Source organism: Mustelus asterias, unplaced genomic scaffold, assembly GCF_964213995.1.
Source record: "Mustelus asterias unplaced genomic scaffold, sMusAst1.hap1.1 HAP1_SCAFFOLD_4077, whole genome shotgun sequence".
Taxonomy (NCBI): Eukaryota; Metazoa; Chordata; class Chondrichthyes; order Carcharhiniformes; family Triakidae; genus Mustelus; species Mustelus asterias.
The window spans coordinates 5,001-22,085 of record NW_027594022.1 but is presented as its reverse complement, the minus strand read 5'-3'; the positions used below and the strand labels follow the sequence as shown (position 1 = coordinate 22,085).

The 17,085-nt window shown below is 56.2% G+C and overlaps 1 protein-coding gene across 1 annotated transcript in view; it reads right to left on the bottom strand.

Annotated features, from left to right (window-relative positions):
- Positions 1-2,237: 2,237 nt before the first annotated feature.
- The window catches only part of LOC144490940 (rap guanine nucleotide exchange factor 3-like), a gene marked incomplete at its 3' end in the record, with an annotated part of 17,989 nt that continues 3,141 nt past the window's right edge, over positions 2,238-17,085 (bottom strand). Inside the window, exons 2-7 of the mRNA XM_078208619.1 lie at positions 13,407-13,457; positions 11,678-11,784; positions 10,699-10,820; positions 8,472-8,637; positions 3,428-3,512; positions 2,238-2,298 (exon numbers count right to left, since the gene is read on the bottom strand). Coding sequence (XP_078064745.1) covers positions 2,238-2,298; positions 3,428-3,512; positions 8,472-8,637; positions 10,699-10,820; positions 11,678-11,784; positions 13,407-13,457 — 592 coding nt within the window. The remainder of the gene's footprint in view (positions 2,299-3,427; positions 3,513-8,471; positions 8,638-10,698; positions 10,821-11,677; positions 11,785-13,406; positions 13,458-17,085) is intronic.

The window sequence follows — 17,085 nt, the reverse complement described above, 5'->3', positions numbered from 1 at the left end:
TTTATTATTGTCCCGTGTATTGGGACACAGTGAAAAGTATTGTTTCTTGCACGCTGTACAGACAAAGCATACCGTTCATAGAGAAGGAAAGGAGAGGGTGCAGAATGTAGTGTTACAGTCACAGCTAGGGGTGTAGAGAAAGATCAACTTAACGCGAGGTCGGTCCATTCAAAAGTCTGACGGCAGCAGCAGGGAAGAAGCTGTTCTTGAGTCGGTCGGTACGTGACCTCAGACTTTTGTACCTTTTTCCCCCGACGGAAGAAGGTGGAAGAGAGAATGTCCGGGGTGCGTGTGGGGGGGTCCTTGATTATGCCGGCTGCTTTTCCCCCCCCCCCCGAGGCAGCGGGAAGTGTAGACGGAGTCGATGGATGGGAGGCTGGTTTGCGTGATGGGACTGGGCTACATTCACACACACACACAACCCTTTGTAGTTCCTTGGAGTCAGAGATAGACAGAGGGAGAGAGACAGAGGGAGAGAGAGACAAACAGAGAGAGAGAGAGAGACACATAGTCATAGAGGTTTACAGCATGGAAACAGGCCCTTCGGCCCAACTTGTCCATGCCGCCCCTTTCTTTAACCCCTAAGCTGGTCCCAATTGCCCGCGTTTGCCCCATCTCCCTCTATACCCATCGTACCCATGTAACTATCTAAACGCTTTTTAAAAGACAAAACTGTACCCGCCTCTACTACTGCCTCTGGCAGCTCGTTCCAGACACTCACCACCCTCTGTGTGAAAAAATTGCCCCCTCTGGACCCTTTTGTATCTCTCCCCTCTCACCTTAAACCTACACCCTCTAGTTTTAGACTCCCCTACCTTTGGGGAAAAGATATTGACTATCTAGCTGATCTGTGCCCCTCATTATTTTATAGACCTCTACAAGATCACCCCTCAGCCTCCTACGCTCCAGAGAAAAAAGTCCCAGTCTATCCAGCCTCTCCTTATAACTCAATCCATCAAGTCCCGGTAGCATCCTAGTAAATCTCCTCTGCGCTCTTTCTAGTTTAATAATATCCTTTCGAAAATAGGGTGACCGGAACTGTACACAGTATTCCAAGTGTGGGAAGGAAAGTGTGAGAAGTGATGGAGGGATGGGAGAGAGGGGTAGAGAGAGAGGCAGAAATACAGAGAGAGAGGTGGGGGGGGGACGAGGAGTGGGAGCAGGGCAGGCATCAACCCCCGACTCAAGGCTGTGTTCTCAGCCCCCCGACCATAATCCTTCTACACCCCTGACCGTGCGGCCAAATTCCCCTCCAATTCCATTCTCAAGTTTGCTGACGACACCACCGTAGTGGGTCGGATCTCAAACAATGACGAGACAGAGTACGGGAATGAGATAGAGAATCTGGTGAACTGGCGCAGCAACAATAATCTCTCCCTCAATGTCAACAAGACCAAGGAGATTGTCATCGACTTCAGGAAGCGTAGAGGAGAACATGCTCCTGTCTACATCAACGGGGACCAAGTAGAAAGGGTCGAGAGAGCTTCAAGTGTCCCAGATCACCAACAACCTGTCCTGGTCCCCCCCACGCCGACACTATACTTAAGAAAGCCCCACCAACGCCTCTACTTTCTCAGGAGACTAAGGAAATTCGGCATGTCCGCTACGACTCTCACCAACTTTTACAGATGCCCCATAGAAAGCATCCTTCCCGGGTGTATCACAGCTTGGTCTGGGGGCTCCTGCTCTGCCCAAGACCGCAAGGAACTACAAAGGGTTGTGAATGTAGCCCAATCCATCACGCAAACCAACCTCCCATCCATTGACTCCGTCTACACTTCCCGCTGCCTCGGGGGGGGAAAAGCAGCCGGCATAATCAAGGACCCCCCCCCCCAACGCACCCCCCGGACATTCTCTCTTCCACCTTCTTCCGTCGGGGGAAAAAGGTACAAAAGTCTGAGGTCACGTACCGACCGACTCAAGAACAGCTTCTTCCCTGCTGCTGCCGTCAGACTTTTGAATGGACCGACCTCGCGTTAAGTTGATCTTTCTCTACACCCCTAGCTGTGACTGTAACACTACATTTTGCACCCTCTCCTTTCCTTCTCAATGAACAGTATGCTTTGTCTGTACAGCGCGCAAGAAACAATACTTTTCACCGTATCCCGATACACCTGACAGTAATAAATCAAATCAAATCAAAGAGGTCTCTGGGTGGAGGAGGGGTCAGGTGGGGAGGGGTGGGTGGGGAGGGGTGGGTGGGGCTTTTGAGGGTCACATGTTGGGTCACGACTCACACACAGTGCCAGCTCTACGGTGAGATTCAAAATGGAGTACGGCAGCGAGCTGTCGCTTCACCTGGAGAGACACAGACCGTGGAATACATTAGACAGAGAGAGAGAACTCCCAGACACACTCCCCACAGTGCGGCGCTCCCTCAGCACTGACCCTCCCACAGTGCGGCGCTCCCTCAGCACTGACCCTCCCACAGTGCGGCGCTCCCTCAGCACTGACCCTCCCACAGTGCGGCGCTCCCTCAGCACTGACCCTCCCACAGTGCGGCGCTCACTCAGCACTGACCCTCCCCACAGTGCGGCGCTCCCTCAGCACCGACCCTCCCACAGTGCGGCGCTCCCTCAGCACTGACCCTCCCACACAGTGCGGCGCTCCCTCAGCACTGACCCTCCCACACAGTGCGGCGCTCCCTCAGCACTGACCCTCCCACAGTGCGGCGCTCCCTCAGCACTGACCCTCCCCACAGTGCGGCGCTCCCTCAGCACTGACCCTCCCCACAGTGCGGCGCTCCTTCAGCACCGACCCTCCAACAGTGCGGCGCTCCCTCAGCACTGACCCTCCCACAGTGCGGCGCTCCCTCAGCACTGACCCTCCCACAGTGCGGCGCTCCCTCAGCACTGACCCTCCCACACAGTGCGGCGCTCCCTCAGCACTGACCCTCCCACAGTGCGGCGCTCCCTCAGCACTGACCCTCCCCACAGTGCGGCGCTCCCTCAGCACTGACCCTCCCACAGTGCGGCGCTCCCTCAGCACTGACCCTCCCCACAGTGCGGCGCTCCTTCAGCACCAACCCTCCAACAGTGCGGCACTCCCTCAGCACTGACCCTCCCACAGTGCGGCGCTCCCTCAGCACTGACCCTCCCACACAGTGCGGCGCTCCCTCAGCACTGACCCTCCCACAGTGCGGTGCTCCCTCAGCACTGACCCTCCCCACAGTGCGGCGCTCCCTCAGCACTGACCCTCCCCACAGTGCGGCGCTCCCTCAGCACTGACCCTCCCACAGTGCGGCCCTCCCTCAGCACTGACCCTCCCACAGTGCGGCGCTCCCTCAGCACTGACCCTCCCACAGTGCGGCGCTCCCTCAGCACTGACCCTCCCACAGTGCGGCGCTCCCTCAGCACTGACCCTCCCACAGTGCGGCGCTCCCTCAGCACTGACCCTCCCCACAGCGCGGAGCTCCCTGTGGACCTACCGTACTGGACAGGTGCGATACTGCCTTGATATGTAGCAATTCCTCATATATCGTCTCCAGATCTTCTGCTGTCCTTTGCGATGGTCTGGGACACGGAGAGAGAGAGAGACCATGGAACATGGAGACAAAGGAAGATAATTACCTCAATGCATCCCAGCCCCGACACCCCCTCCTTATGTCTGTAACCTCCTCCAGCCCCCCTACACCCCCTCCCTATCTCTGTAACCTCCTCCAGTCCCCCTACACCCCCCTCCCTATCTCTGTAACCTCCTCCAGCCCCCTACACCCCTCCCTATCTCTGTAACCTCCTCCAGCCCCCCCACACCCCCTCCCTATCTCTGTAACCTCCTCCAGCCCCCCTACACCCCCTCCCTATCTCTGTAACCTCTTCCAGCCCCCCTACACCCCCTCCCCATCTCTGTAACCTCCTCCAGCCCCCCTACACCCCCTCCCTATCTCTGTAACCTCCTCCAGCCCCCCTACACCCCCTCCCTATCTCTGTAACCTCCTCCAGCCCCCCTACAACCCCTCCCTATCTCTGTCACCTCCTCCAGCCCCCCTACACCCCCTCCCTATCTCTGTAACCTCCTCCAGCCCCCCCTACACCCCCTCCCTATCTCTGTAACCTCCTCCAGCCCCCTACACCCCCTCCCCATCTCTGTAACCTCCTCCAGCCCCCCTACACCCCCTCCCTATCTCTGTAACCTCCTCCAGCCCCCTACACCCCCTCCCCATCTCTGTAACCTCCTCCAGCCCCCCTACACCCACTCCCTATCTCTGTAACCTCCTCCAGCCCCCCTACACCCCCTCCCTATCTCTGTAACAACCTCCAGCCCCCCTACACCCCCTCCCTATCTCTGTAACCTGCTCCAGCCCCCTACACCCCCTCTCTATCTCTGTAACCTCCTCCAGCCCCCTACACCCCCTCCCTATCTCTGTAACCTCCTCCAGCCCCCCTACACCCCCTCCCTATCTCTGTAACCTCCTCCAGCCCCCATACACCCCCTCCCTATCTCTGTAACCCCCTCCAGCCCCCTACACCCCCTCCTTATGTCTGTAACCTCCTCCAGCCCCCCTACACCCCTCCCTATCTCTGTAACCCCCTCCAGCCCCTACACCACCTCCCTATCTCTGTAACCTCCTCCAGCCCCCCTCCACCCCCTCCCGATCGATGTAACCTCAAGCCCCCTGCACCCCCTCCCTAGCTCTGTAACCTCCTCCAGCCCCCCTACACCCCCTCCCCATCTCTATAACCTCCTCCAGCCCCCCTACACCCCCTCCCTATCTCTGTAACCTCCTCCAGCCCCCCTACACCCCCTCCCCATCTCTGTAACCTCCTCCAGCCCCCTACACCCCCTCCCTAGCTCTGTAACCTCCTCCAGCCCCCTGCACCCCCTCCCTATCTCTGTAACCTCCTCCAGCCCCACTACACCACCTCCCTATCTCTGTAACCTCCTCCACCCCCCTACACCCCCTCCCTATCTCTGTAACCTCCTCCAGCCCCCCTACACCACCTCCCTATCTCTGTAACTTCCTCCAGCCCCCCTACATCCCCTCCCTATCTCTGTAACCACCTCCAGCCCCCCTACACCCCCTCCCCATCTCTGTAACCTCTTCCAGCCCCCCCTACACCCTCTCCTTATCTCTGTAACCTCCTCCAGCCCCCTACACCCCCTCCCTATCTCTGTAACCTCCTCCAACTCCCTTTACACCTTCCCTACCTCTGTCACAGGGACAGAAAGGGGTAGTGGAGAAAGTGAGGGTGAGAGAGTGGCTCTGGGTTCAGTGACAGACAGAGAGAGAGAGGGATTGGAGAGGTCAAGGGAGAGAAGGATTGGGATTCATGACAGGACAGAGAGAGGGATTGAGGAGAGAGTGAGGGTGAGAGAGTGGGTCTAGGATTAGTGACAGACACAGAGAGAGAGGGATTGGAGAGAGTGAGGGTGAGCGAGTGAGGGTCTGGGAATAGTGACAGACACAGAGAGAGGGGGATTGGAGAGAGTGAGGGTGAGAGAGTGGGTCTGGGAATAGTGACAGACACAGAGAGAGGGATTGAGGAAAGAGTGAGGGTGAGAGAGTGGGTCTGGGAATAGTGACAGACAGAGAGAGAGAGAGAGAGGGGGATTGGAGAGAGTGAGGGTGAGAGAGTGGGTCTGTGAATAGTGACAGACACAGAGAGAGGGATTGAGGAAAGAATGAGGGTGAGAGAGTGGGTCTGTGAATAGTGACAGACACAGAGAGAGGGATTGGAGAGAGTGAGGGTGAGAGAGTGGGTCTGGGAACAGTGACAGACACAGAGAGAGGGATTGGAGAGAGTGAGGGTGAGAGAGTGGGTCTGTGAATAGTGACAGACACAGAGAGAGGGGGATTGGAGAGAGTGAGGGTGAGAGAGTGGGTCTGGGAATAGTGACAGACACAGAGAGAGAGGGATTGGAGAGAGTGAGGGTGAGAGAGTGGGTCTGAGAACAGTGACAGACACAGCGAGAGGGATTGGAGAGAGTGAGGGTGAGAGAGTGGGTCTGAGAATAGTGACAGACACAGAGAGAGAGAGGGATTGGAGAGAGTGAGGGTGAGAGCGTGGGTCTGAGAACAGTGACAGACACAGAGAGAGGGATTGGAGAGAGTGAGGGTGAGAGAGTGGGTCTGAGAACAGTGACAGACACAGAGAGAGGGATTGGAGAGAGTGAGGGTGAGAGAGTGGGTCTGAGAATAGTGACAGACACAGAGAGAGAGAGGGATTGGAGAGAGTGAGGGTGAGAAAGTGGGTCTGAGAACAGTGACAGACACAGAGAGAGAGGGATTGGAGAGAGTGAGGGTGAGAGCGTGGGTCTGAGAACAGTGACAGACACAGAGAGAGAGGGATTGGAGAGAGTGAGGGTGAGAGAGTGGGTCTGGGAATAGTGACAGACACAGAGAGAGATTGGAGAGGGTGAGAGAGTGGGTCTGGGAATAGTGACAGACACAGAGAGAGAGAGAGGGGGATTGGGGAGAGTGAGGGTTAGAGAGTGGGTCTGAGAACAGTGACAGACACAGAGAGAGGGATTGGAGAGAGTGAGGGTGAGAGAGTGGGTCTGGGATTAGTGACAAACAGAGAGAGAGAGGGATTGGAAAGAGTGAGGGTTAGAGAGTGTGTCTGAGAACAGTGACAGACAGAGAGAGAGAGAGAGAGGGGGATTGGAGAGAGTGAGGGTGAGAGAGTGGGTCTGGGAATAGTGACAGACACAGAGAGAGAGAGAGGGATTGGAGAGAGTGAGGGTGAGAGAGTGGGTCTGTGAATAGTAACAGACACAGAGAGAGGGGGATTGGAGAGAGTGAGGGTGAGAGAGTGGGTCTGGGAACAGTGACAGACACAGAGAGGGGGATTGGAGAGAGTGAGGGTGAGAGAGTGGGTCTGGGAATAGTGACAGACACAGAGAGAGAGGGATTGGAGAGAGTGAGGGTGAGAGAGTGGGTCTGGGAATAGTGACAGACACAGAGAGAGAGGGATTGGAGAGAGTGAGGGTGAGAGAGTGGGTCTGAGAACAGTGACAGACACAGCGAGAGGGATTGGAGAGAGTGAGGGTGAGAGAGTGGGTCTGAGAATAGTGACAGACACAGAGAGAGAGAGGGATTGGAGAGAGTGAGGGTGAGAGCGTGGGTCTGAGAACAGTGACAGACACAGAGAGAGGGGGATTGGAGAGAGTGAGGGTGAGAGAGTGGGTCTGAGAACAGTGACAGACACAGAGAGAGGGATTGGAGAGAGTGAGGGTGAGAGAGTGGGTCTGAGAATAGTGACAGACACAGAGAGAGAGAGGGATTGGAGAGAGTGAGGGTGAGAAAGTGGGTCTGAGAACAGTGAGACACAGAGAGAGAGGGATTGGAGAGAGTGAGGGTGAGAGCGTGGGTCTGAGAACAGTGACAGACACAGAGAGAGAGGGATTGGAGAGAGTGAGGGTGAGAGAGTGGGTCTGGGAATAGTGACAGACACAGAGAGAGATTGGAGAGGGTGAGAGAGTGGGTCTGGGAATAGTGACAGACACAGAGAGAGAGAGAGAGAGAGGGGGATTGGGGAGAGTGAGGGTTAGAGAGTGGGTCTGAGAACAGTGACAGACACAGAGAGAGGGATTGGAGAGAGTGAGGGTGAGAGAGTGGGTCTGGGATTAGTGACAAACAGAGAGAGAGAGGGATTGGAAAGAGTGAGCGTTAGAGAGTGTGTCTGAGAACAGTGACAGACAGAGAGAGAGAGAGAGAGAGAGGGGGATTGGAGAGAGTGAGGGTGAGAGAGTGGGTCTGGGAATAGTGACAGACACAGAGAGAGAGAGGGGGATTGGAGAGAGTGAGGGTGAGAGAGTGGGTCTGGGAATAGTGACAGACACAGAGAGAGAGAGAGGGGGATTGGAGAGAGTGAGGGTGAGAGAGAGGGTCTGGGAATAGTGACAGACACAGAGAGAGAGAGGGATTGGAGAGAGTGAGGGTGAGAGAGTGGGTCTGTGAATAGTAACAGACACAGAGAGAGGGGGATTGGAGAGAGTGAGGGTGAGAGAGTGGGTCTGGGAACAGTGACAGACACAGAGAGGGGGATTGGAGAGAGTGAGGTTGAGAGAGTGGGTCTGGGAATAGTGACAGACACAGAGAGAGAGGTATTGGAGAGAGTGAGGGTGAGAGAGTGGGTCTGGGAATAGTGACAGACACAGAGAGAGAGGGATTGGAGAGAGTGAGGGTGAGAGAGTGGGTCTGAGAACAGTGACAGACACAGCGAGAGGGATTGGAGAGAGTGAGGGTGAGAGAGTGGGTCTGAGAATAGTGACAGACACAGAGAGAGAGAGGGATTGGAGAGAGTGAGGGTGAGAGAGTGGGTCTGAGAACAGTGACAGACACAGAGAGAGGGATTGGAGAGAGTGAGGGTGAGAGAGTGGGTCTGAGAATAGTGACAGACACAGAGAGAGGGGGATTGGAGAGAGTGAGGGTGAGAAAGTGGGTCTGGGAATAGTGACAGACACAGAGAGAGGGGGATTGGAGAGAGTGAGGGTGAGAGAGTGGGTCTGTGAATAGTGAATAGACTCACGGTTTGCGCAGACTCGCAGTGAGGAGGGCATCTGGTCCGAGGAGTGAGAGTAAGTTCATCGCCTCCAGTAAATCTTCCTCGGAGTGACGGTCCCTCACAATCGCTTCCTCGGGGGAGAACTGGTAGAAGTGATTATCCTTATCCTGGAAAGACCACTCCGGCCTCACTGCAATCAATCAGGATAACGTGGAACACAGGATCCGGAGAGGACAGAGGGAGCGCCGCACTGTGGGAGGGTCAGTGCTGAGGGAGCGCCGCACTGTGTGGGAGGGTCAGTGCTGAGGGAGCGCCGCACTGTGGGAGGGTCAGTGCTGAGGGAGCGCCGCACTGTGGGAGGGTCGGTGCTGAGGGAGCGCCGCACTGTGGGAGGGTCAGTGCTGAGGGAGCGCCGCACTGTGGGAGGGTCAGTGCTGAGGGAGCGCCGCACTGTGGGAGGGTCAGTGCTGAGGGAGCGCCGCACTGTGGGAGGGTCAGTGCTGAGGGAGCCCCGCACTGTGGGAGGGTCAGTGCTGAGGGAGCGCCGCACTGTGGGAGGGTCAGTGCTGAGGGAGCGCCGCACTGTGGAAGGGTCGGTGCTGAGGGAGCGCCGCACTGTGGGAGGGTCGGTGCTGAGGGAGCGCCGCACTGTGGGAGGGTCAGTGCTGAGGGAGCGGCGCACTGTGTGGGAGGGTCAGTGCTGAGGGAGCGCCGCACTGTGGGAGGGTCGGTGCTGAGGGGGCGCCGCGCTGTGGGAGGGTCAGTGCTGAGGGAGCGCCGCACTGTGGGAGGGTCAGTGCTGAGGGAGCGCCGCACTGTGGGAGGGTCGGTGCTGAGGGAGCGCCGCACAGTGGGAGGGTCGGTGCTGAGGGAGCGCCACACTGTGGGAGGGTCAGTGCTGAGGGAGCGCCGCACTGTGGGAGGGTCAGTGCTGAGGGAGCGCCGCACTGTGGGAGGGTCAGTGCTGAGGGAGCGCCGCACTGTGGGAGGGTCAGTGCTGAGGGAGCGCCGCACTGTGTGGGAGGGTCAGTGCTGAGGGAGCGCCGCACTGTGGGAGGGTCAGTGCTGAGGGAGCGCCGCACTGTGGGAGGGTCAGTGCTGAGGGAGCGCCGCACTGTGTGGGAGGGTCAGTGCTGAGGGAGCGCCGCACTGTGGGAGGGTCAGTGCTGAGGGAGCGCCGCACTGTGGGAGGGTCAGTGCTGAGGGAGAGCCGCACTGTGGGAGGGTCAGTGCTGAGGGAGCGACGCACTGTGGGAGGGTCAGTGCTGAGGGAGCGCCGCACTGTGGGAGGGTCAGTGCTGATTCCCCTCCCCCCCCTCCACCGTTCCACCCCCACCCCCCCACCACAGGGTGGGGAGTCGGCAGGGAGGCAGTGGGTGAGGTAGGGCGCGAGGTGGGAGAACCTCTTGCGTTGAGTTTGTCGGAGGCGGGTGGGGTGTCTGAGGAGGAGGAGGCACAGGCTGTACGAGGCCTTCAGCAGCGGAAGAGCTGTGGGAGAAAGTGGGGGGTGCTGGGGGGAGCTTTACAAAGGTGGGAAAGAGGCAGTGTCCAATGAAAGAGACTGTGAGGGGGCGGCGGTGAGATTCGGACAGTGGCGACATTACAAAATGGCCGCCCATCCTCTGGCCTGGGAGAGAGGCCTGGTTTTTTAGGGGTTCGTGTTTGGGTCGACAGGGGGGGCGTGCCGGAGGGGTGAGGGGGGCAGTCAAAAGAAGGTGGGGTTTGTGGAGAGGGGGGGCGAGATTGGCAACCTTACAAAATGGCCACCCTTCCTCGGGCCTAGTTGAGAGGCCTGGATTTTTAGGCGTTTGTGTTTCAGCCGGTGGGTGTGGGGGGATGCGGGAGGGGGAGTGGGGGGCAGTCAGAAGAGGATGGGGTTTGCTTGGTGCTTGGGGTGGGTGGGGGGGGTGCGATTCGGACAGTGGTGATGTCACAAAATGGCCGTCCATCCTCGGGCCGAGTGGACAGGCCTGGCTTTTGATGGGTTCGTGTTTCAGCCGAGGGGTTGGGGGGGTGGGGTGCGGGGGGGCAGTCAGAAGAGGGAGGAGTTTGCAGGAGAGGGGGGGGGGGGCGAGATTCAGACAGTGGCGACATTATAAAATGGCCGTCCGTCCTCGGGCCTAGTGGAGAGGCCTGGATTTTTTCAAGTTTGTGCTTCTTGGGGAGATGCGGGTGTGGGACGGGGCAGTCGGGAGAGGGTGGGGGAGTATTTGCGGGGGGGGGGGGGGAACGGCAGGGGGAAGGTACTCACCGTTAAACAGCACTGCTTCGTCAACCAGGAGCTGCAGGACTCCCACGGCCTGAGGCCTAGTCTGCAGAGCAGGGTTCAGCTTCATCACACTATCCACCAACTCCTTCCCAGTGCAGCATTTCCTGAGGGGCGCAGAGACCCTCGTTACCTCGCCAGTTCGCTGGTTAGTTACCAAGTTAAACCACTCTATTGTGGAGGAGGCCATTCAGCCCCTCTCCTCCTCCTCCAGCCTGTTACACAGGAACAGGAGGAGGCCATTCAGCCCCTCTCCACCTCCTCCAGCCTGTTGCACAGGAACAGGAGGAGGCCATTCAGCCCCTCTCTCTCTCCAGCCTGTTACACAGGAACAGGAGGAGGCCATTCAGCCCCTCTCTCTCTCTCCAGCCTGTTACACAGGAACAGGAGGAGGCCATTCAGCCCCTCTCTCTCCAGCCTGTTACACAGGAACAGGAGGAGGCCATTCAGCCCCTCTCTCCAGCCTGTTACACAGGGACTGGCGGAGGCCATTCAGCCCCTCTCTCTCTCCAGCCTGTTACACAGGAACAGGAGGAGGCCATTCAGCCCCTCTCTCCAGCCTGTTACACAGGGACTGGAGGCCATTCAGCCCCTCTCCACCTCCTCCAGCCTGTTGCACAGGAACAGGAGGAGGCCATTCAGCCCCTCTCTCTCTCCAGCCTGTTACACAGGAACAGGAGGAGGCCATTCAGCCCCTCTCTCTCCAGCCTGTTACACAGGAACAGGAGGAGGCCATTCAGCCCCTCTCTCTCCAGCCTGTTACACAGGGACTGGTGGAGGCCATTCAGCCCCTCTGCTCAAGCCCACACTTCCCGCCTCCTCCTCATTTGTATCCAGACCTACCCAGTGAGGCTGGGGGTGTCTAGTTGGGGAGAGGGTCTCTCTCCCTCCCTCCCTCTCCCTCTCCCCGACCCCCCCTCCTCAACCCTCCCTCTCTCACTCCCTCCGCCCCAGGTGGACTCACCTCACTGTCCTCATGAAGTGTTTGCGGTCCCTCAGTAGGTTGGGCGAGGCAGAGAGGACGGCTTTTTGGAGCGTTCTGGCTGCTTGAGGGAGCCTCTCGCACGGACACTGGGGAGGGAGGGAGGGAGAGAGAGAGAGGATGGAGAGTCAGTCAAGGGTACAAGGCAGGGGGGTGGGAGGGAGACAGAGGGGAGGGAGGGGGAAGGGGATAGGGAGGGCAGGAGGGACACTCGGGACACTGTGGGTATCAGGCCGGGGGGGGGGGGGGGGGTTGGGTGAGTTAGTCAAGAAACACATAACACTGCGCTGCCTAACCTCCCCCTTGATGGAGAAGATCCTGAGGGGCAGGATATATGAGCATTTGGAGAGGTTTAGTATGCTCAAGAATACTCAGCATGGCTTTGTCAAGGGCAGATCGTGCCTTACGAGCCTGGTGGAGTTCTTTGAAAATGTGACCAAACACATTGACGAAGGGAAGGCGGTAGATGTGGTTTATATGGACTTCAGCAAGACATTCGATAAGGTTCCCCATGCAAGGCTTCTCGAGAAAGTGAGAGGGCGTGGGATCCAAGGGGCTGTTGCCTTGTGGATCCAGAACTGGCTTGCCCAAAGGAGGCAGAGAGTGGGTATGGATGGGTCTTTTTCTAAATGGGGGTCGGTCACCAGTGGTGTGACCCCAGGGATCTGTTCTGGGAACCCTCGCTGTTTGTCATTTTCATAAATGACCTGGATGAGGAAGCGGAGGGATGGGTTGGTAAGTTTGCCGACGACACGAAGGTTGGTGGGGTTGTGGATAGTCTGGAGGGATGTCAGAAGTTACAGAGGGACATAGATAGGATGCAAGACTGGGCGGAGAAGTGGCAGATGGACTTCAACCCAGATAAATGCGTCGTGGTCCATTTTGGCAGGTCAAATGGGATGAAGGAGTACAATATAAAGGGAAAGACTCTTAGTACTGTAGAGGATCAGAAGGACCTTGGGGTCCGGGTCCATAGAACTCTAAAATCGGCCCCGCAGGTGGAGGAGGTGGTTAAGAAGGCGTATGGTGTGCTGGCCTTTATCAATCGAGGGATTGAGTTCAGGAGTCCTGGGATAATAATGCAGCTATATAAGACCCTCGTCAGACCCCACTTGGAGTACTGTGCTCAGTTCTGGTCGCCTCATTACAGGAATGATGTGGAAAAGATTGAAAGGGTGCAGAGGAGATTTACAAGGATGTTGCCTGGATTGAGTGGCATGCTTTATGAGGATAGGCTGAGGGAGCTCGGTCTTTTCTCCTTGGAGAGACGGAGGATGAGGGGAGACCTAATAGAGGTATATAAGATGTTGAGAGGCATAGATCGGGTGGACTCTCAGAGGCTTTTTCCCAGGGTGGAAATGTCTGCTATGAGAGGACACAGGTTTAAGGTGCTGGGGGGTAGGTACAGGGGAAATGTTAGGGGGAAGTTGTTCACTCAGAGGGTGGTGGGCGAGTGGAATCGGCTGCCGTCAGTGGTGGTGGAGGCAAACTCAATAGGGTCTTTTAAGAGACTCCTGGATGAGTACATGGGACTTAATAGGATGGAGGGTTATAGGTAGGCCTATATATAAGCCTAGGTAGGTGGGGACATGACCGGCGCAACTTGTGGGCCGAAGGGCCTGTTTGTGCTGTATTCTTTTCTGTTTCTATTCCCCCCTCCACTCCATAGCACTGCGCTGCGTGCCCTCCCCCACTCCCCCCCCCCACTCACCCTCCTCACTCCCTCGCTGGGTTCCGACATGGCCACCTCCTCAATGGGCTTCTGCAAAGAACAAGAGATTATCACAGGGTGAGCGAGGGAGGGTGAGGGGGGGAGAAGGTGGGAAACGTTAGGATGGGCTAGGAACAGGAGGAGGCCATTCAGCCCCTCTCCTCTTCCTCCAGCCTGTTCCACAGGAAGAGGAGGAGAACATTCAACCAGCTAACCCCCTTTCTGTCTCTCTCTCTCTCTCTGTCTGTCTCCCTCTGTCTCACTCTCCGTCTCCCTAAGTTTCATTCCCTGTCATAGAATCCCTACAGTGCAGAAGGAGGCCATTCGCCCCATCGAGTCTGCACCGACCACAATCCCACCCAGGCCCGATCCCCGTAACCCCATGTATTTACCCTGTTAATCCCCCTGACATAAAAGGGCAATTTAGCATGGCCAATCCACCCTAACCTACACATCTTTGGACACTAAAGGACAATTTAGCATGGCCAATCCACCCTAACCTGCACATCTTTGGACACTAAGGGACAATTTAGCATGGCCAATCCACCCTAACCTACACATCTTTGGACACTAAGGGACAATTTAGCATGGCCAATCCACCCTAACCTACACATCTTTGGACACTAAGGGACAATTTAGCATGGCCAATCCACCCTAACCTACACATCTTTGGACACTAAGGGACAATTTAGCATGGCCAATCCCCCCTAACCTACACATCTTTGGACACTAAGGGACAATTTAGCATGGCCAATCCACCTAACCTACACATCTTTGGACACTAAGGGACAATTTAGCATGGCCAATCCACCTAACCTACACATCTTTGGACACTAAAGGACAATTTAGCATGGCCAATCCCCCTAACCTACACATCTTTGGACACTAAGGGACAATTTAGCATGGCCAATCCATCTAACCTACACATCTTTGGACACTAAGAGACAATTTAGCATGGCCAATCCACCCTAACCTACACATCTTTGGGACACTAAGGGACAATTTAGCATGGCCAATCCACCCTAACCTTCACATCTTTGGACACTAAGGGACAATTTAGCATGGCCAATCCACCCTAACCTACACATCTTTGGACACTAAGGGACAATTTAGCATGGCCAATCCACCCTAACCTACACATCTTTGGACACTAAGGGACAATTTAGCATGGCCAATCCACCCTAACCTGCACATCTTTGGACACTAAGGGACAATTTAGCACGGCCAATCCACCCTAACCTACACATCTTTGGACACTAAGGGACAATTTAGCATGGCCAATCCACCCTAACCTGCACATCTTTGGACACTAAGGGACAATTTAGCATGGCCAATCCACCCTAACCTACACATCTTTGGACACTGAGGGCAATTTAGCATGGCCAATCCACAGCTTTGGACTGTGGGAGGAAACCGGAGCACCCGGAGGAAACCCACGCAGACACGGGGAGAACGTGCAGACTCCGCACAGACAGTGACCCGAGCCGGGAATCGAACCCGGGTCCCTAGCGCTGTGAGACAGCAGTGTTAACCCACTGTGCCGCCCTGTGTCCCTGTCTCTCCCTCTCATTCTCTCTCTCTGCCTGTCTCTCTCTCTCTGTCTCTCTAACCCGTGCCGATGACATTGAGATTGGGCGAGATTGTATGTTTCTGTGTTTCCGGCTTTTCCAGTTTTTTGGGAACTGGTTTGAAGGCAGTAAGGTCACCATCGGAAACTCAAGGTCAGCCCGCCTCTCTCTGACTGGCACTGTTTAGCTCAGTCAGGGCGAGTGTTCGAACTGGGTGCGAAGAGGTAGACTTATGGTTATTCTAACACACCTACAACCAGGTATTTACACAATAAATATTAGCTCAGCTCAAAGCGCCAGGTAAAGGACAGCACAACACACACACACACTCACAATCCCAATCCCCTTCCCGTTCACTCCCACCGTACACAATCCCAATCCCCTTCCCGTTCAATCCCACTGTACACAATCCCAATCCCCTTCCCGTTCACTCCCACTGTACACAATCCCAATGGACCCAAACCCCTTCCAGTTCATCATAGAAATCATAGAAACCCTACAGTGCAGAAGGAGGCCATTCGGCCCATCGAGTCTGCACCGACCACAATCCCACCCAGGCCCTACCCCCACATATTTACCCGCTAATCCCGCTAACCTACGCATCTCAGGACTCTAAGGGGCAATTTTTAACCTGGCCAATCAACCTAACCCGCACATCTTTGGACTGTGGGAGGAAACCGGAGCACCCGGAGGAAACCCACGCAGACACGAGGAGAATGTGCAAACTCCACACAGACAGTGACCCGAGCCGGGAATCGAACCCGTACACTCTCACTGTACACACTCACAATCCCAATCCCCTTCCCGTTCAATCCCACTGTACACAATCCCAATCCCAAACCCCTTCCCATTCACTCCCACTCTACACAATCCCAATCCCAATCCCCTTCCCGTTCACTCCCACTGTACACAATCCCAATCCCAAACCCCTTCCCGTTCACTCCCACCGTACACAATCCCAATCCCCTTCCCGTTCACTCCCACTGTACACAATCCCAATGGACCCAAACCCCTTCCCGTTCACTCCCACTCTACACAATCCCAATGGACCCAAACCCCTTCCCGTTCACTCCCACTGTACACAATCCCAATCCCCTTCCCGTTCACTCCCACTGTACACAATCCCAATCCCAAACACCTTCCCGTTCACTCCCACTGTACACAATCCCAATGGACCCAAACCCCTTCCCGTTCACTCCCACTCTACACAATCCCAATGGACCCAAACCCCTTCCGGTTCACTCCCACTGTACACAATCCCAATGGACCCAAACCCCTTCCCGTTCACTCCCACTGTACACAATCCCAATCCCAAACCCCTTCCCGTTCACTCCCACTGTACACAATCCCAATCCCAAACCCCTTCCCGTTCACTCCCACTCTACACAATCCCAATGGACCCAAACCCCTTCCCGTTCACTCCCACTGTACACAATCCCAATCCCAAACCCCTTCCCGTTCACTCCCACCGTACACAATCCCAATCCTAAACCCCTTCCCGTTCACTCCCACTCTACACAATCCCAAACCCCTTCCCGTTCACTCTCACTGTACACAATCCCAATCCCAAACCCCTTCCCGTTCACTCTCACTGTACACAATCCCAATCCCAAACCCCTTCCCGTTCACTCCCACTGAACACAATCCCAATCCCAATCCCCTTCCCGTTCACTCCCACTGTACACAATCCCAATCCCAATCCCCTTCCCGTTCACTCCCACCGTACACAATCCCAATGGATCCCAAACACCTTCCCATTCACTCCCACTGTACACAATCCCAAATCCTTTCCCGTTCACTCCCACTGTACACAATCCCAATGGACCCAAACCCCTTCCCGTTCACTCCCACTCTACACAATTCCAATGGACCCAAACTCCTTCCCTTTCACTCCCACTGTACACAATCCAAATGGATCCCAAACCCCTTCCCGTTCACTCCCACTGTACGCAATCCCAATGGACCCAAAACCCCTTCCCACTCACTCCCACAGTACACAATCCCAATCCCAAACCCTTTCCCGTTCACTCACACCGGACACAATCCCAATCCCAAACCCCTTCCCGTTCACTCCCACTCCACACAATCCCAATGGATCCCAATGCCCTTCC